A 14927-nucleotide genomic window follows, 5' to 3' on the forward strand; every position below is an offset into this window, starting at 1 on the left:
TATCATTTTCTTTTGTATTTTACAAACCAAAAACAGGCGATCCACACGGGGGGTGCAGGGTGTGTGGGAGAAAAAAAACACGGAAAAACCTTTAGTCGCGGTTGGGGACACCAACCGCGACTAAAGGGGTACGTTTTACCCCTTTAGTCCCAGGATTTTTTTGATATATTATACGTTTTTTCCGACGTCGTATGCAAAAGTTATAGCGGTTTTACCATTTTTTAAACTTTTTTGCAAAAACAAGTGAAAATTCGAATTTCTTAATTTATCCGAATAGTAGGTTGAATCTGAAAGCAATTTTTTTTTTGAATTTTCTATCATTTTCTTTTGTATTTTACAAACCCAAAAAAGGCGATCCACGGGGGGGGGGTGCAGGGTGCGTGGGAGAAAAAAAACACGAAAAAACCTTTAGTCGCGGTTGGGGTCACCAACCGCGACTAAAGGGGTACCCTTTAGTCGCGGTTGGTGTCCCCAACCGCGACTAAAGATTTTCCGCCGGATGGATCCTTCCATAGCCCTTTAGTCCCGGTTGGTGTTACCAACCGCGACTAAAGGGGTACCCTTTCGTCTCGGATGAAGCATTAGTCACGGGTCGCCTCCCGAACCGCGACTAAAGCCCCCTTTAGTCGCGGTTCGAATATTTCCGGGACTAATGGGGGTGGACGGAAGCCTCTTTTTCTACTAGTGATGCTCAACAGCGGGCATCCTATTGAGATGCATGCGAGCAAGATTTACACGCCAAACATGTTTGGCTTGTTCAAGGTACACATGTTCCAGTCGGGGTCATATATTGTGCAGGAGGTAATTGATGGACAAAGGTTCATTGTGAAGCACATATTCGCCGAGAAGAGAGAGAAATGGTCCCGGACAGAGTGTGAGGTTATTTTTGATCCCGGGAGAGAGACTTTTAAGTGTGAGTGTGTAATGTACGAGCACATGGAAATGTTGTGCGGCCATGCACTCAGGGTAAGCATTGACTTTCCACTAAACCAATTCATGCATCATATTACTATTTGATAGGGTTGATTCTCTCAGCCCCTTTCTTCTACCTCTAGCTCACACAGGAACAACAATGGAGACTCAAGTATTTTGGTGTCGTGCTGCCTCACACAGCTCCGACGTTTTCTTCTCTGTTGCTCCTATCAAATAACCATAATACAACGCTTTAAATAGGCACACATGCACTGCCGAATCAAACTACTAATCCTACTTTTATGGCACTCACGCACTAAGCTATCCACTAACACATGCACTCACACCACACCGGCCACTCTCACGACCAGGCCAAACATCCACACACGCACCAAGCTAGCTAACTAACTATGACCATGTCTTCTCCTAGAATCACTCCAGGATAACCACACGCTCATGCAAGCCATCAACTCGACACCTTTGCGCACCAAGTCGTTTCACACGACCTCGCTGCATCTCACAGCACCATTGCATCACACCTTACCGACCGCATCGCACGGCAGCTTGGCATCTCGCCATTTTCGCGCTCAGATGAAGGTCCACTGGCCGACGGTTCACTAGCAAGATAAACTACATGCAAACGAAAATACAAACGCAGATACATGAATCAAGATTATGCTAACAATCACCCCCTAATCTTGATTCTCAATTCTTCATGAAGCTTCAAAGAAGAGTCTGCTCATCGCTGCCGACGTCTCCTCGCGACGGCATCGCACCGTCATCTCCTCTGGGCAGCATCACACCAACTCCAGCTCCTAGCAGCATCATGCCGCCAGCGAGCTCCACCTCGCGACAGCGTCCTCCACCTCGCTTGGAGTTCGCCGCCGTCACCGTTGTCAGCTTCAGCGACATCTCACTGCCGCCACCGACACAGGCCTCGAAGATCTTCTCGCTCTGATACCAATTGAGAGGGTTGATTCTCTCAGCCCCTTTCTTCTACCTCTAGCTCACACAGGAACAACAATGGAGTTCAAGTATTTTGGTGTCGTGCTGCCTCACACAGCTCCGACGTTTTCTTCTCTGTTGCTCCTATCAAATAACCATAATACAACGCTTTAAATAGGCACACATGCACTGCCGAATCAAACTACTAATCCTACTTTTATGGCACTCACGCACTAAGCTATCCACTAACACATGCACTCACACCACACCGGCCACTCTCACGACCAGGCCAAACATCCACACACGCACCAAGCTAGCTAACTAACTATGACCATGTCTTCTCCTAGAATCACTCCAGGATAACCACACGCTCATGCAAGCCATCAACTCGACACCTTTGCGCACCAAGTCGTTTCACACGACCTCGCTGCATCTCACAGCACCATTGCATCACACCTTACCGACCGCATCGCACGGCAGCTTGGCATCTCGCCATTTTCGCGCTCAGATGAAGGTCCACTAGCCGACGGTTCACTAGCTAGATAAACTACATGCAAACGAAAATACAAACGCAGATACATGAATCAAGATTATGCTAACACTATTGTCTAGATTCTCCATAGGTCATTGCTTTTTATAAGCTAGTGTCAATTTAGCTATGTAATGCATGTACATGTAAATAGGAGGATATATACTAACAATGCTAAATATTTTGTGTTTCGCAATAATGTTAAAAATATGAAATCTCTAAAATGGGTCTGCGAGTTTAAGCTGGTTGGACTCAGTGAGGTTTTCAAATTGACAGTGTGCAACGGTATATGACAAAGCATGTAACTGAAGTTTTTGTTTGTTGTATTATCTAAATCCATCTTTGGGTTGGCAGGTTATGATCAGTCTAGGTATAACAGAAATACCTGCAAGCCACATCATGAGGAGGTGGACCAGAGATGCATACCGTGACATGCCTGCACATCTTATGATATATCAAAATGACAGCCCTGCTATGAAATCCACGAGCTTCTGCCACTCAGCTTTATACAGAACTGCAATTGAGATTGTTCAGATGGCCGACACTAATCCTGAGTCATACGAGGTAGCAATGTCCCACTTTTTAGATGCCATGCCTATCCTATCAGAAACAAGCAAGATCAAAGATGGCCTTGGGCTGGAAGAGAGACTTCATGCATCAGGCCAGCAAATACAAGACCAAGGAGACAGATACGAGAGCAGCAGTCTACGCCCAAACATGGTTGCTCCTCCCAAAAGGAAAGAGTTGGGGCGACCAACCACAGCAAGAAGCTGGCCTGGGTACGAGAAGGTTAGTGTGCCGAGGATCAAATTTTGCACCATATGCCGTAGTAGGAGCCATAGGTCGAATGGGTGCCCATCGAACTGGAACAAGAAGCCCCGGCGAGAGGCGCATTGCTCCAATTGTGGTATTGCTGGTCATAGGAAGACCAATTGTTTGACAACCAATTACTAGCAAACGAATTTACGGGAATGTGTGAGTGGATACCTGTAGGATGTTAACCACATCTCGTGGAAATCCTATTTGAAGTTTTATTTTTTGTAGCTGAATTATGCACAGATTGTTATCTTGAGCCGAGTTACAAGTTCCTGAAGGTTGTCACCACATGCTTACGCTAATATTTATCGTGGTCAACTCATTGATCATTGCATTGTTACAAACCCCGTTGCATACTTGGGGAGTTTTATTTGTCTTCTATATACACATTTAGTCCAACAATTTGCACCTGGGTGCAAAATAGTCCCACTTGCGAACCGAACAAAACTAGTCCCACAACCACAACTTGCAACCTGGGTTCAAACTAGTCCATTTCAATCGAATTTGAGAAATTTTGAATGAAATTGAGAGAGCGTGCTATTTTTGTGCTTGGTTGGGATGGCTAAAGGACAATAGGGGGTTACTTCAAAAGAAAATGCAAGGACACCATGTTCGATGGCTAATGGCGCCTACACATGTTTTTGTAATATATAGAATGGTTCCTTACGATGATGTATATGGATAAAATGGTTGGTTAGCAAGACGACTTTACAAGCATAAAACATGTCAAGGATCCTTTGTTCGGCGGGCAAAGGACCTTTCGAAAAATTTGGAGGATAAATACGGCCGTGGTATCTATACCAAGATGTGCAAATGATCATGGTAGGATCCTTTCATCATCGGAAACATGTATGGATACCTTTGTTGGACCCTAATATCTATATGAAGAGGTTATCCATGTGATCATGGTAGGATACTTGGTCATATTGGACCACGGACGCGTGTCAAACAACGATTACTTGAAAGAAAGCGTAATGATACCTTTCTTTGATGGCTAAAGGACTTTACATGGAAAGTTAAACACACTAGCCCCCTTGTCTAATGTATCAAATGGTTCATTATGATAACACATCTGAATACCTTCGTTGGTCATAATGTAGGATACAAACGGCCACGATTTCTGTATCGAGAGGTTATCCACAAGATCATGGTAGGATCCTTCCATCCTTGGCCACACTGATAAGGGTAAAGACGTCTACATCTGTTGTCTAATATATCGAATGGTTCCTTATGGAAACACGTATGGATACCTTTATTGGCCGACCAGATGACTTTACAAACCAAGAAAATGAAACATGATACTTTGTTCGCAGGGGAAAGAACCATATGGGCATCATATAGGATACACATGGCCATGATTTATGTATCGAGAGGTTATCGATAGGATCATGGTAAGATCCTTTCATCCTTGGAGACACCGATAAGGGTAAAGAACGCCTACACCCATTGTCTAATATATCAAATGGTTCCTTACGGCAACACGTATGGATACCTTTGTTGGTCGGCTAGATGACTTTACAAACCAAGAAAATGTCACAACTACTTTATTCGCCGGCTAAAGAACTGTATGGACAAAATGTAGGATACATACAGCAACGATTTCTGCCTCAAGAGTTTATCCATGATATCATGGTAGGATCCTTTTATCCTTCGAGACACTAATAAGAGTAAAGGACGCGTACGCCCGTTGTCTAATATATCGAATGGTTTCTTACAACAACACGTATGGATACCTTTGTTGATCGGCTAAACAATTTTAGAAACCAAGAAAATGTCAAGAATACTTTGTTCGGCGGCCAACGAACTGTATGGGCAAAATGTAGGATACATAGGGCCACATTTCTGTATCAAGAGGTTATTCATGATATCATGGTAGGATCTTTTTCATTTTTGGATACACTGATAAGGGTAAATGATGCCTATGCCCGTTGTCTAGTATATCAAATGGATCCTTACAACAATACATATGTATATCTTTGTTGGTTGGCTAGATGACGTCACAAACCAAGAAAATGTGAAGGATACTTTGTTCTGTGGCTGAATGTAGCATACATATGGCCACGATTTCTGTATTGAGAGGTTATTCATGATATCATCGTAGGATCCTTTCATCCTTGGAGACACCGACAAGGGTAAAGGATGCCACCTCGCGTTTTCTAATATATAGAATGGTTCCTTATGTCAACACGTTTAGATAACTTTGTTGATCTAGTAGATGACTTTATAAACAAACAAAATATCAAGGATACTTTATTCGGCGGCAAAAAATCGTACGGGCAAAATGTACTATATGTACGGCCACGATTTCTGAATCGAGAGGTTATTCATGATATCATGGTAGGATCTTTTCTTCCTTGGAGACACTGGTAAGGGTACCTTTTGTTGGTTGGCACGATGACTTTACAAACCAAGAAAATGTCAATGATACTTTGTTCGGTGGCCAAACAACCGTATGGGAAAATGTAGGATGACCACGAATACTGTATCGAGATTATATCCATGTAATCATGGTAGGATCCTTTCATCCTTGGAGACACTCATTAGGGTAAACGACGCATATACCCGTTGTCTAGTATACCGAATGGTTCCTTATGACAACACGCATGGATACCTTTGTTGGTCCGCTAGATGACTTCACAAACAAAGAAAATTTCAAGGATACTTTGTTCATCGGCCATAGAACAGTGTGAGCAAAATGAAGGATACATACGGCCACAATTTTTTTTGGATCGAGAGGTTATCCATGTGATCATGGTAGGATCCTTTCATCCTTTGGAGACAATAATAAGGGAAATGACGATGCGCCCGTTTTCTAATATATCGAATGGTTCCTTGCAACAACACATGTGGATACCTTTGTTGGTCGGCTAGATGGCTTTGTTAGGCGGTGAAAGAACCGTATGGGCAAAATGTAGGATGCATACATCCACGAGTATTGTATAGAGATTTAATCCATGTAATCATGGTAGGATTCTTTATAAACCAAGAAAATATCAATGATACTTTGTTCGGTGGCCAAAAAAACCGTATGCGCAAAATGTAGCATACATATGGCCACGATTTCTGTATTGAGAGGTTATTCATGATATAATCGTAGGATCCTTTCATCCTTGGAGACACCGTTAAGGGTAAAGGATACCACCTGGCGTTTTCTAATATATCGAATGGTTCCTTACGTCAACACGTTTGGATAAATTTGTTGATCTAGTAGATGACTTTATAAACTAACAAAATATCAAGGATACTTTATTCGGTGGCAAAAAATCATATGGGAAAAATGTACTATATGTACGGCCACGATTTCTGAATCGAGAGGTTATTCATGATTTCATGGTAGAATCGTTTTTTCCTTGGAGACACTGATAAGGGTAAAGGACGCCTACGCCCGTTGTCTAGTATATCAAATGGTTTCTTACACCAACACATCTGGATACCTTTTGTTGGTTGGCTAGATGACTTTACAAACCAAGAAAATGTCAAGGATACTTTGTTCGGTGGCCAAACAACCATATGGGAAAAATGTAGGATACATATGACCACGAATACTGTATCGAGATTATATCCATGTAATCATGGTAGGATCCTGTCAACACCCGGATTTTTAAGTCCAGATGCCTATTATGTCATTCATCGCAATCCCAGGAATATTGTTGTTGCGAGGCATAATAGTCGAATATCATAGTCATCATTCATTACAAACCATATTGTCTTACAAATTCAGATCACATGATCCATATTACACAAATAGTTGATCTATTGATCAACGAACACAAAGTTCATAGCGGAAGCATAAATAAAAGGGGACTCTCTAGTCCACAGGACAACGCTTGACGTCGGAAGACTCCTAGTTGTCGTAGGCGTCCTGCTGGTCATCTCCTTGTTAGTTCTATTCACCTTCATATTCTGGCCATTTGAATAGCCAGGGACACAGCCGTGAGTACTTTAAGTACTCGCAAACTAATACTAGTGTAAGTGCTATCAATTCTAGTAAGGGGTGCTAAGCTCTAGTTTCTTTTGCATAAAGCCAATTTTAGTTCACAAGTATTTGATAAAAACTCTTTCATGTGCTAACTAACTCAAGTGGGAACATTAGTGTCATTCCCACAACTCAGTTGTGATTCAAAACCAAGTCACCATTCACTTCATCAACATTTTCAAGAAATATCTGACACCGGAAACTGTATGGCCTTTCCAACCGTCCGTAACCGTGGACACGACTATTCGAATAGATTTACACTCTGCAGAGGTTGCACACTTGTGCCACAACATTTGATTTCATCCGTCGAGGATAACCCCGAATCATCGTAACACAGTACGCGGATCATCAACCATAACCTTTCACTTACAAACCCTAGTATAGGCACCTCTCCCCATGAGCTTGGCCTCCCAGTGAAGACCAACTCGTCAACTCGGGAACTGCACGAGGCATGGCCGTACAATTCACCTCATTTCACATCATTTCTCATACAACGGAGGCAGCCTCGGCATAACCCCTATGATGCTTGTTCAGAGGGAACCCATACTAAGATGTATAAACTTCCGAGTTAAGCCCTACCCATAATCAGGTATTGTGGGGGTACTCAAAAATTGGAAAGGTATCGCATCCAAACCAATATCAGTTTTAGTCAAAATTCACCATCTCCTTCAAGTCATATTCACCTTCAAAAATCATTCAATGGAATGACTCATCATTCCAAAGTTTTCAAATTCATTTCAAATCACAAGTTCCCATCTAGAGTAGTCAATTTTATTCATTAGGCACTAATCATGAGGGGTGCTATCTTGCTTGGCCACCTTTGAGACTAACTTTGCTACTCAAGTAACATTCTAAACTTAGACCAAAGTTAACTATAAAAGCAACTTCTTAATAAACCAAGTAAAAACTTGCAAGGTAAAAACTTGGGATGGGATCATGGTAAGTAAGGTAAGATCAATGGTGCCTTGCCCCAAAGGGCTTTGCACTTGCAAGAATATTAGCTTTCCTTGGTGATGGTATTGATCACAGTTCTCTTCTTCCTCTTCTTGGTAGAAGCCTTCCTCCTCTTGGTATTCTTCGGTACCTCCGGTACTAGCGTCTAAAAACGAATACGAGATACAATCACCCAACAAGGTTCAAGAGCTATACTAAACACACCATGGCTTCACACAAACTATTCTATTACACACATAACATACTAAGTGCAGTTGGTTCCCTTTCTTGGAGAAAAATAATTTCCTCTCATTACATATGTAAATGATAATTTCCATTTAGTTCTTGGAGGAAATAATTTCCTCTCATTGAATCTTCTTAAGATTTAATTTCCTCAAACAATCATGCATGAAATCATGTTGACCTAAGTCAACCATTCATCATCATCATTTGGGAAAATGATTTAAATGAGGTAGAATACCTCATACTATTTAACAATACAAATTATGATTTAATATCACCAAGTATTTCATGTGAGAGCATTTAGACTAGGGTCACAACTTCATATGAAAGTACTTGGGACAAGATTTAAATGAAGCAAAACACTTCATATGATTTACATAATAGTTTTGGACAATATCACTTGACTAAACTAGCCATATAGTCCTTTATTTAAAATAGGCCATGATCACTCAAAGTAACCACACCATATTTTTGCAGAAACAATTAGTGTAAGTGAAAAGTGAGCTAGGAGAGTTGAAATCAACTTAATATCATTTTTGGTTGATTTTTAAGAATTGTTTGAATGTGCAAAAGTCCCTGACTTGTTCTTTTTGTCACCTTATTTCTACAATGAATCTCACAGTGAGACTAGTGTAGTTTTGGAGATCTTTTTCTTAGCTTTCCAAAATATAAAGTTTGCTAAATTTTGCCAAGCCAATTTGAATCTATTGAATTTCAAACACAGGGCCAGTATTGAATTTCAACTAGTTCTTGAAAATCAAATTTGAATAAGTGGGCCTGGCGGGAAAGACTAACGGGCCAAATTTCAAATTAAACAGCCTGCCCAGCCCACCACGGTCCACAGACGCGTGGGCTGCCTGACAGGGTGGGGCCTGCCTGTCAGCGGCTCAGCCAACCCGAATCGGTACGAGGCGACGTGGAGCGTTGGATTAGGGGCTGATCTAACGGTGCTGGTTCATCGTCGTCGCCGGCGAGAAGCTCGCACTGGTCCGGCAGCAGTAGGGGGTCGGACGGCTCACCGTGGCTCCAACGACGGTGGGCAGTGTGCTCGGTGAAGCGGTGGTCGACGGCGATCCTCCTGGTAGCAGCGGCACGTCCTAGGGAGGCTCCAATTGGCGGCGAGCTTCTGCGGTGGCGTGCGGCAGTGAGGAGGCGATTGGCGAACTACGGCGAGTAATCGGAGCAGTGAGGTGGTCGAGGAGCTTGAGGGAGAAGAGGTGAGTGCTGCGGTGTGCTCAGATCGTCGAATGGGCGCTTCTATTTATAGGCGCGCGACGAGGCCGTGGTGCTGCGGCGAACTCGACATGGGTGCGGGCTCTCCGGTGGTCTAGCGAGCTAGGCGAGGGCGCAGCGGTGTTCACTGCGTCACGGTGGTCCTCTGGGTGGCGACAGGTAGGGTAGGCGGTGCCTAACGCGGTCGGGGCGCGGCGGTGTCTGTCAGCGTTCTCGGCGGGATTTCTTCTCCGTCTTCGGCGGCGGCGGTCACTGGTCGCGGTCGTCTCCATGTCTGGCGGCTTCGTGCTCGTGCCGTGATGCTCAACCCGTCGAGAAGTGGTCTAGGGCATGCTCGAGGTGGTGGCGCGGCACGTGTCCAGTGTGCGTCCGTGGCGCGCATGTGCGACGGCATCGGCATGGCGTCGCCGTCCCTGGGCGCGCGTTTTCCGGCGAGCTTCGGCATCCTCTCCGACCAGGGCTTGCATAGGCTGAATTAGGGAGGTGAGGTGGAGCTAAATGGCAGCAGGGCCGTGGTTGGGGAAGAAGGGGAAGAGGGGAGAAGGGACATGGTGAGACATGGCCGGCATGGCCATGTCCATGCCATGATAGGGCTTCTCCCTAGGGTTCCTATGCTTGGAAGAGAGAGAGAGAGGGGACTAGGGGACCATGTAGGGTCGAGTGGGACAGGTAGGGTTGGCCAACACTATTTCAAATAGTGTTTTGGGATTTGATCCTATTTGTAAAATTCAAATTCTTGCCAAATTTGGTTTAGGTCAAGTGGTTCCAAAATTTTAAAATGGTTGGTTTGGATGAGTTGCAATTGACCAGAGACAAACATAGGTGGTGGTGGAATTTTAAAAATAAAAGAAATGCAAAAATGCAAAGTGAGAGATTGTTAACAATGTTAAAAAGTCTCAACTTTGCATGAGCATAGATTTTGATCCAAGATGAATTTGATATGGTGATCTTTACAAAAGTTTTTCACCTTGATGTGTACTTGGATGAGGTGCAAAGAATTGGGAAAGTTTGGTTTGAAAAACTTGAAATCCCGGGGCTCAAAGTAGTGACCAGATTATAAATGGCAGGATTGACCATTATTCTATGTGATCACAAATTGAGTTTGAATTTGATTTGATTTGTATTTCTTTGATTCCAAAAGTTGTAATAAGTGTTTAGTAACATATTACAACTAATGGTGAAGGTCAAACTGGTCTTGGGTAAAGATTTGCAAAAATGGCATAAGCCATATGTGAGGGTTTTTAGGGTTTTTCTTATTTGATTTCTTTCTCTTTTTATTTGATTTGATTTGTGATCTTCTCTTGATCCAATTAGGGTTTTAGGGTTTTTCACATAAACACAATAACAATCATCATGGCAGATCACACAAAATGCACAAGTCCTATGCATAGCTCTATATGAGATAAAAGTTTTTCTTGGTTCTGAAATTTGGATCTCTGGAATTCTTATTCTTTCTTTTTATTGAAATTTGGGATGTTACAAACCCTTCCCCCTTACAAAAGATCTCGTCCCGAGATCTAAAAGAAAATTAGGTACTAAAGAGATCTGGGTACTCCTTCTTCATATAGTCTTCGCGTTCCCAAGTGGCTTCATCTTCAGTATGGTTGCTCCACTGAATCTTCAGAAACTTTATGCTGCGGGTGCGGGTGGTTCTGTAAGCTTCTTCCAGTATGCGAATCGGCACTTCGCGATACGTCAAGTCCTTGTCGATGTCCACCGATCGGTGATCGATGTTCTTGAACACTTCGGTCTTCTCGGGCACTTCTAGACACTTCCGAAGGAGTGAGATGTGAAACACGTCATGCACAGCCGACATTTCTTCTGGTTGCTCCAGTTGATAAGATACTTCTCCTCGGCGACTCAGAACTTTGAAGGGTCCTACATATCGGGGTGCAAGCTTTCCTTTCAGTTGGAATCTCTGCATTCCTTTCAGGGGGATACTTTGAGATAAACAAAATCTCCGATCTCGAAGGTCATCTCTCGGTGTCTCTTGTCGGCGTAGCTCTTCTGTCTTGATTGCACCGTCTTGAGGTACTCGTGGATCTTGTGTACTTTCTCTTCGGCTTCATGAAGAACATCTGGTCCAAAGACTTGGCTTTCTCCGACTTCTGACCAATTCAGAGGGGTACGACACTTCCTTCCGTACAGGGCTTCAAAGGGGGCCATCTGTAAGCTGGCTTGGTAGCTGTTGTTGTAAGAGAACTCTGCGTAAGGCAGGCAGTCTTCCCATTTGGATACATGTTCCAGTACACATGCTCTCAGCATGTCCTCCAGTATCTAGTTGACTCTTTCCGTCTGTCCATCGGTCTGCGGATGATAGGCGGTGCTGAAATTCAGCCGGGTTCCTAGTCCTTCATGCACTTTCTGCCAGAATCTTGAGGTGAATTGAGATCCTCTATCTTACACAATCAACTTCGGGGTTCCGTGCAGGGCGACTATTCTGGAGATGTATAACTCAGCTAACTTTGGGCCTTGGTAGGTGGTCTTGACGGGGATGAAATGGGCTACCTTTGTTAATCTATCGACAACTACCCAGATTGAATCATTTCCTTTGCTGGATTTGGGCAATCCTGTGATAAAGTCCATTCCTACCGAGTCCCACTTTCATTCTGGAGTCTGCAGTGGCTGCAGCAATCCTGCGGGTCGCTGATGTTCCGCCTTGACTCACTGACAGATATCACACTTGGCGATGTAGCTCCCGATTTCTCTCTTCATTCCATGCCACCAAAATTGTTCCTTCAAGTCTTGATACATCTTGGTACCTCCAGGATGGATTGAGTAAAGGGTGTCATGGGCTTCTTTCAGGATGACCTGCTTCAGTTCAGAATCTGCTGGCACACATAGGCGTCCTTTGTACCAAAGAACTCCGGCTTCATCTACGGTGAATCCTGGTGCTTTCCCTGCAGTCTGGTTCTTGATTCCGTCGATGCTAGCGTTTCCCTTCTAGGCTTCCTTGATCTGGCTAATCAAGGTGGGTTGAAGCTCTATGCTGGCTTGGAATCCTTCACTAACTAGTTCAAGTCTAAACTGTTCAAACTCTTGAAACAAGCTGGGTTGCTCGATTGCGATCATGGAGTTCAACTGACACGGCAGTCTGCTCAGGGCATCCGCTACCACATTGGCCTTGCCGGGGTGGTAGTGAATTTCCATGTCGTAATCCTTGATCAATTCTATCCATCTGCGCTGCCTCATATTCAGCTCCTTCTGGGTGAAGATATATTTCAGGCTCTTGTGGTCGGAGTAGATCTCGCATCGATTACCCATGAGGTAATGACGCCAGACTTTCAAGGCTAAGACTACGGCTGCAAGCTCTAAGTCATGGGTTGGATAATTCTGCTCATGTTGCTTCAGCTGTCTTGACATATATGATATCACCTTGCCTTCTTGCATAAGCACACATCCAAGACCAATCTTGGAAGCGTCGCAATAGACGTCAAAGGGCTTGGTGATGTCCGGCATGATCAGAATTGGGGCTGAGGTCAATCTACTCTTGAGTTGCTGGAAACTTTCTTCGCATTTGTCAGTCCATTCGAACTTCTTGTCCTTCTTCAACAGTTGGGTCATGGGTCTTGCGATGCTTGAAAAGCCTTTGACAAATCTGCGGTAATATCCGGCTAATCCAAGAAAAGCGCGGACCTCGGTCTGAGTGGTTGGGGCTTGCCATTCTGTAACATTTTTGATCTTGGCGGGGTCTACGGCAATTCCTCCTGCAGACAAGATATGTCCCAGGAATCCTACTTCCTTCACCCAAAACTCGCATTTGCTGAACTTGGCATACAACTGGTGGTGTCTAAGGGTTTCTAGGACAGTCTCCAAATGTTGTTCATGTTCTTCTTCGGACTTGGAGTAGATAAGGATGTCGTCGATGAAAACAACGACAAACTTTTCCAAAAAGTTCATGAAGATCTTATTCATGAGGTTCATGAAATAAGCTGGGGCATTGGTTAATCCAAACGGCATGACGTTGTACTCATACAACCCATATCTGGTGGTAAAGGCAGTCTTGGGGATATCGGTGGCACGGATCTTCAGCTGATGATAACCAGCCCTAAGATCAATCTTAGAAAACACTTTGGCACCGGTCAACTGATCGAACAGGTCTTCTATCTTGGGTAGGGGGTATTTGTTCTTGATGGTGACATCGTTAAGCTTACGGTAATCCGTACATAAACGGGTGGCACCATCCTTCTTGTCCACAAACAAAACAGGCGATCTCCAGGGTGATGCACTAGGTCGAATCAAACATTTGGCTAACATATCATCAATTTGCTTCTTCAGCTCCACTAGCTCTGTTGGGTTCATGCTATAGGCTCTCTGGGCTATCGGTCCGAGCTCCGGGATTAACTCGATGATGAAATCGATATCCCGGTCGGGGGCATACCGGGTAGATCATCCGGAAACACATCAGTGGTATCGACAAACGACCCCGATCCGATCCAGAGTTGGCTTGGCTACACTTTGGTTGCGTGTAAACTTTCTGGGCAATCTTTCAGATACATGCTCTACTAGGATACCAGTGCTACTAGTCATGGTGATGGCTTTCTTAGCACAGTCAATCAATCCATGGTGTCTTGACATCCAGTCCATTCCTAGTACGACTTCCAAACCTTTGGTTCCCAGAACAATCAGATTGGCATAAAAATCTACTTCATGGATTCTGATGGGTACATCTTTGCAAAAATTTCTAGCTTTGGTGGTTGACCCAGGTATTTGAACTATCATAACATGCTTCAAACTGGTGGGTTGGATTTTACTTGTGCATGCAAAGTCTTCAGTGACAAATGAATGCGATGCTCCAGAATCAAACAACACTCTGGCAGGTACTGAGTTAATAGAGAACATACCCAGTACAACATCCGGTGCTTCCTGGGCTTCTTCGGCGTTCATGTGGAAGAGACGGCCGTTGCGGTTATTGGGGTTGTTGGGCGCGAACTTTCTGCCGGTGGAGACGCGGCGTTGCTGCTGAGCAGGGGCAGCGGTGTTGGCGGCATTCTTGGCTAACCTCTTGGGGCACTCGTTGGAGTAGTGTCCCACCACTCCACACTCATAACAAGTGATGGTGGCCTTGTCCTTGGTTGCAACGGGGATGGCGTTGCTCCCAGTCCTTGGAGCGGTGTTGGTGTTGTTGTTGGTGGTGTTGGGGGCTCTGGGTGGAGCGCGGTTGAAGTTGTTGTTGTTGTTGTAGTTGCTGTTGTTGTGGTGGCCTCCTGGCCTGGAGTTTCCTCCACTCCGGTTCTGATAACCGGGGCGTGAAGTCTGGATCTGGGGCTTGTTGTTTCTTGGGGTGAAACCTCCGCTTGAGCTGGGGCGATACTTCGAAGCATTGCTGGGCCCACTCTG

The 14927-nt window shown here is 44.4% G+C and overlaps 1 protein-coding gene across 1 annotated transcript; it reads left to right on the plus strand.

Moving 5' to 3' along the window:
* The first annotated feature begins 694 nt into the window (after positions 1 to 694).
* LOC124654454 (protein FAR1-RELATED SEQUENCE 3-like) lies at positions 695 to 3475 on the plus strand. Its single transcript, XM_047193449.1, has 2 exons — positions 695 to 966; positions 2741 to 3475. Exons 1-2 carry the CDS (start codon positions 715 to 717, stop codon positions 3338 to 3340), a joined length of 852 nt encoding a protein of 283 aa, XP_047049405.1. The 5' UTR covers positions 695 to 714; the 3' UTR covers positions 3341 to 3475.
* Positions 3476 to 14927: the final 11452 nt, after the last annotated feature.

The sequence above is a fragment of the Lolium rigidum genome, chromosome 5 (assembly GCF_022539505.1).
Source record: "Lolium rigidum isolate FL_2022 chromosome 5, APGP_CSIRO_Lrig_0.1, whole genome shotgun sequence".
Classification (NCBI taxonomy): Eukaryota; Viridiplantae; Streptophyta; class Magnoliopsida; order Poales; family Poaceae; genus Lolium; species Lolium rigidum.

What these genes read in the sequence shown, in the direction of transcription:
- LOC124654454 (XM_047193449.1), top strand. Translation starts at nt 715, where the DNA reads ATGCATGCGAGCAAGATTTACACGCCAAACATGTTTGGCTTGTTCAAG. An exon ending in TGTGCGGCCATGCACTCAGG is followed by an intron (nt 967 to 2,740) that starts GTAAGCATTGAC and finishes TTGGGTTGGCAG; the next exon opens with GTTATGATCAGTCTAGGTAT.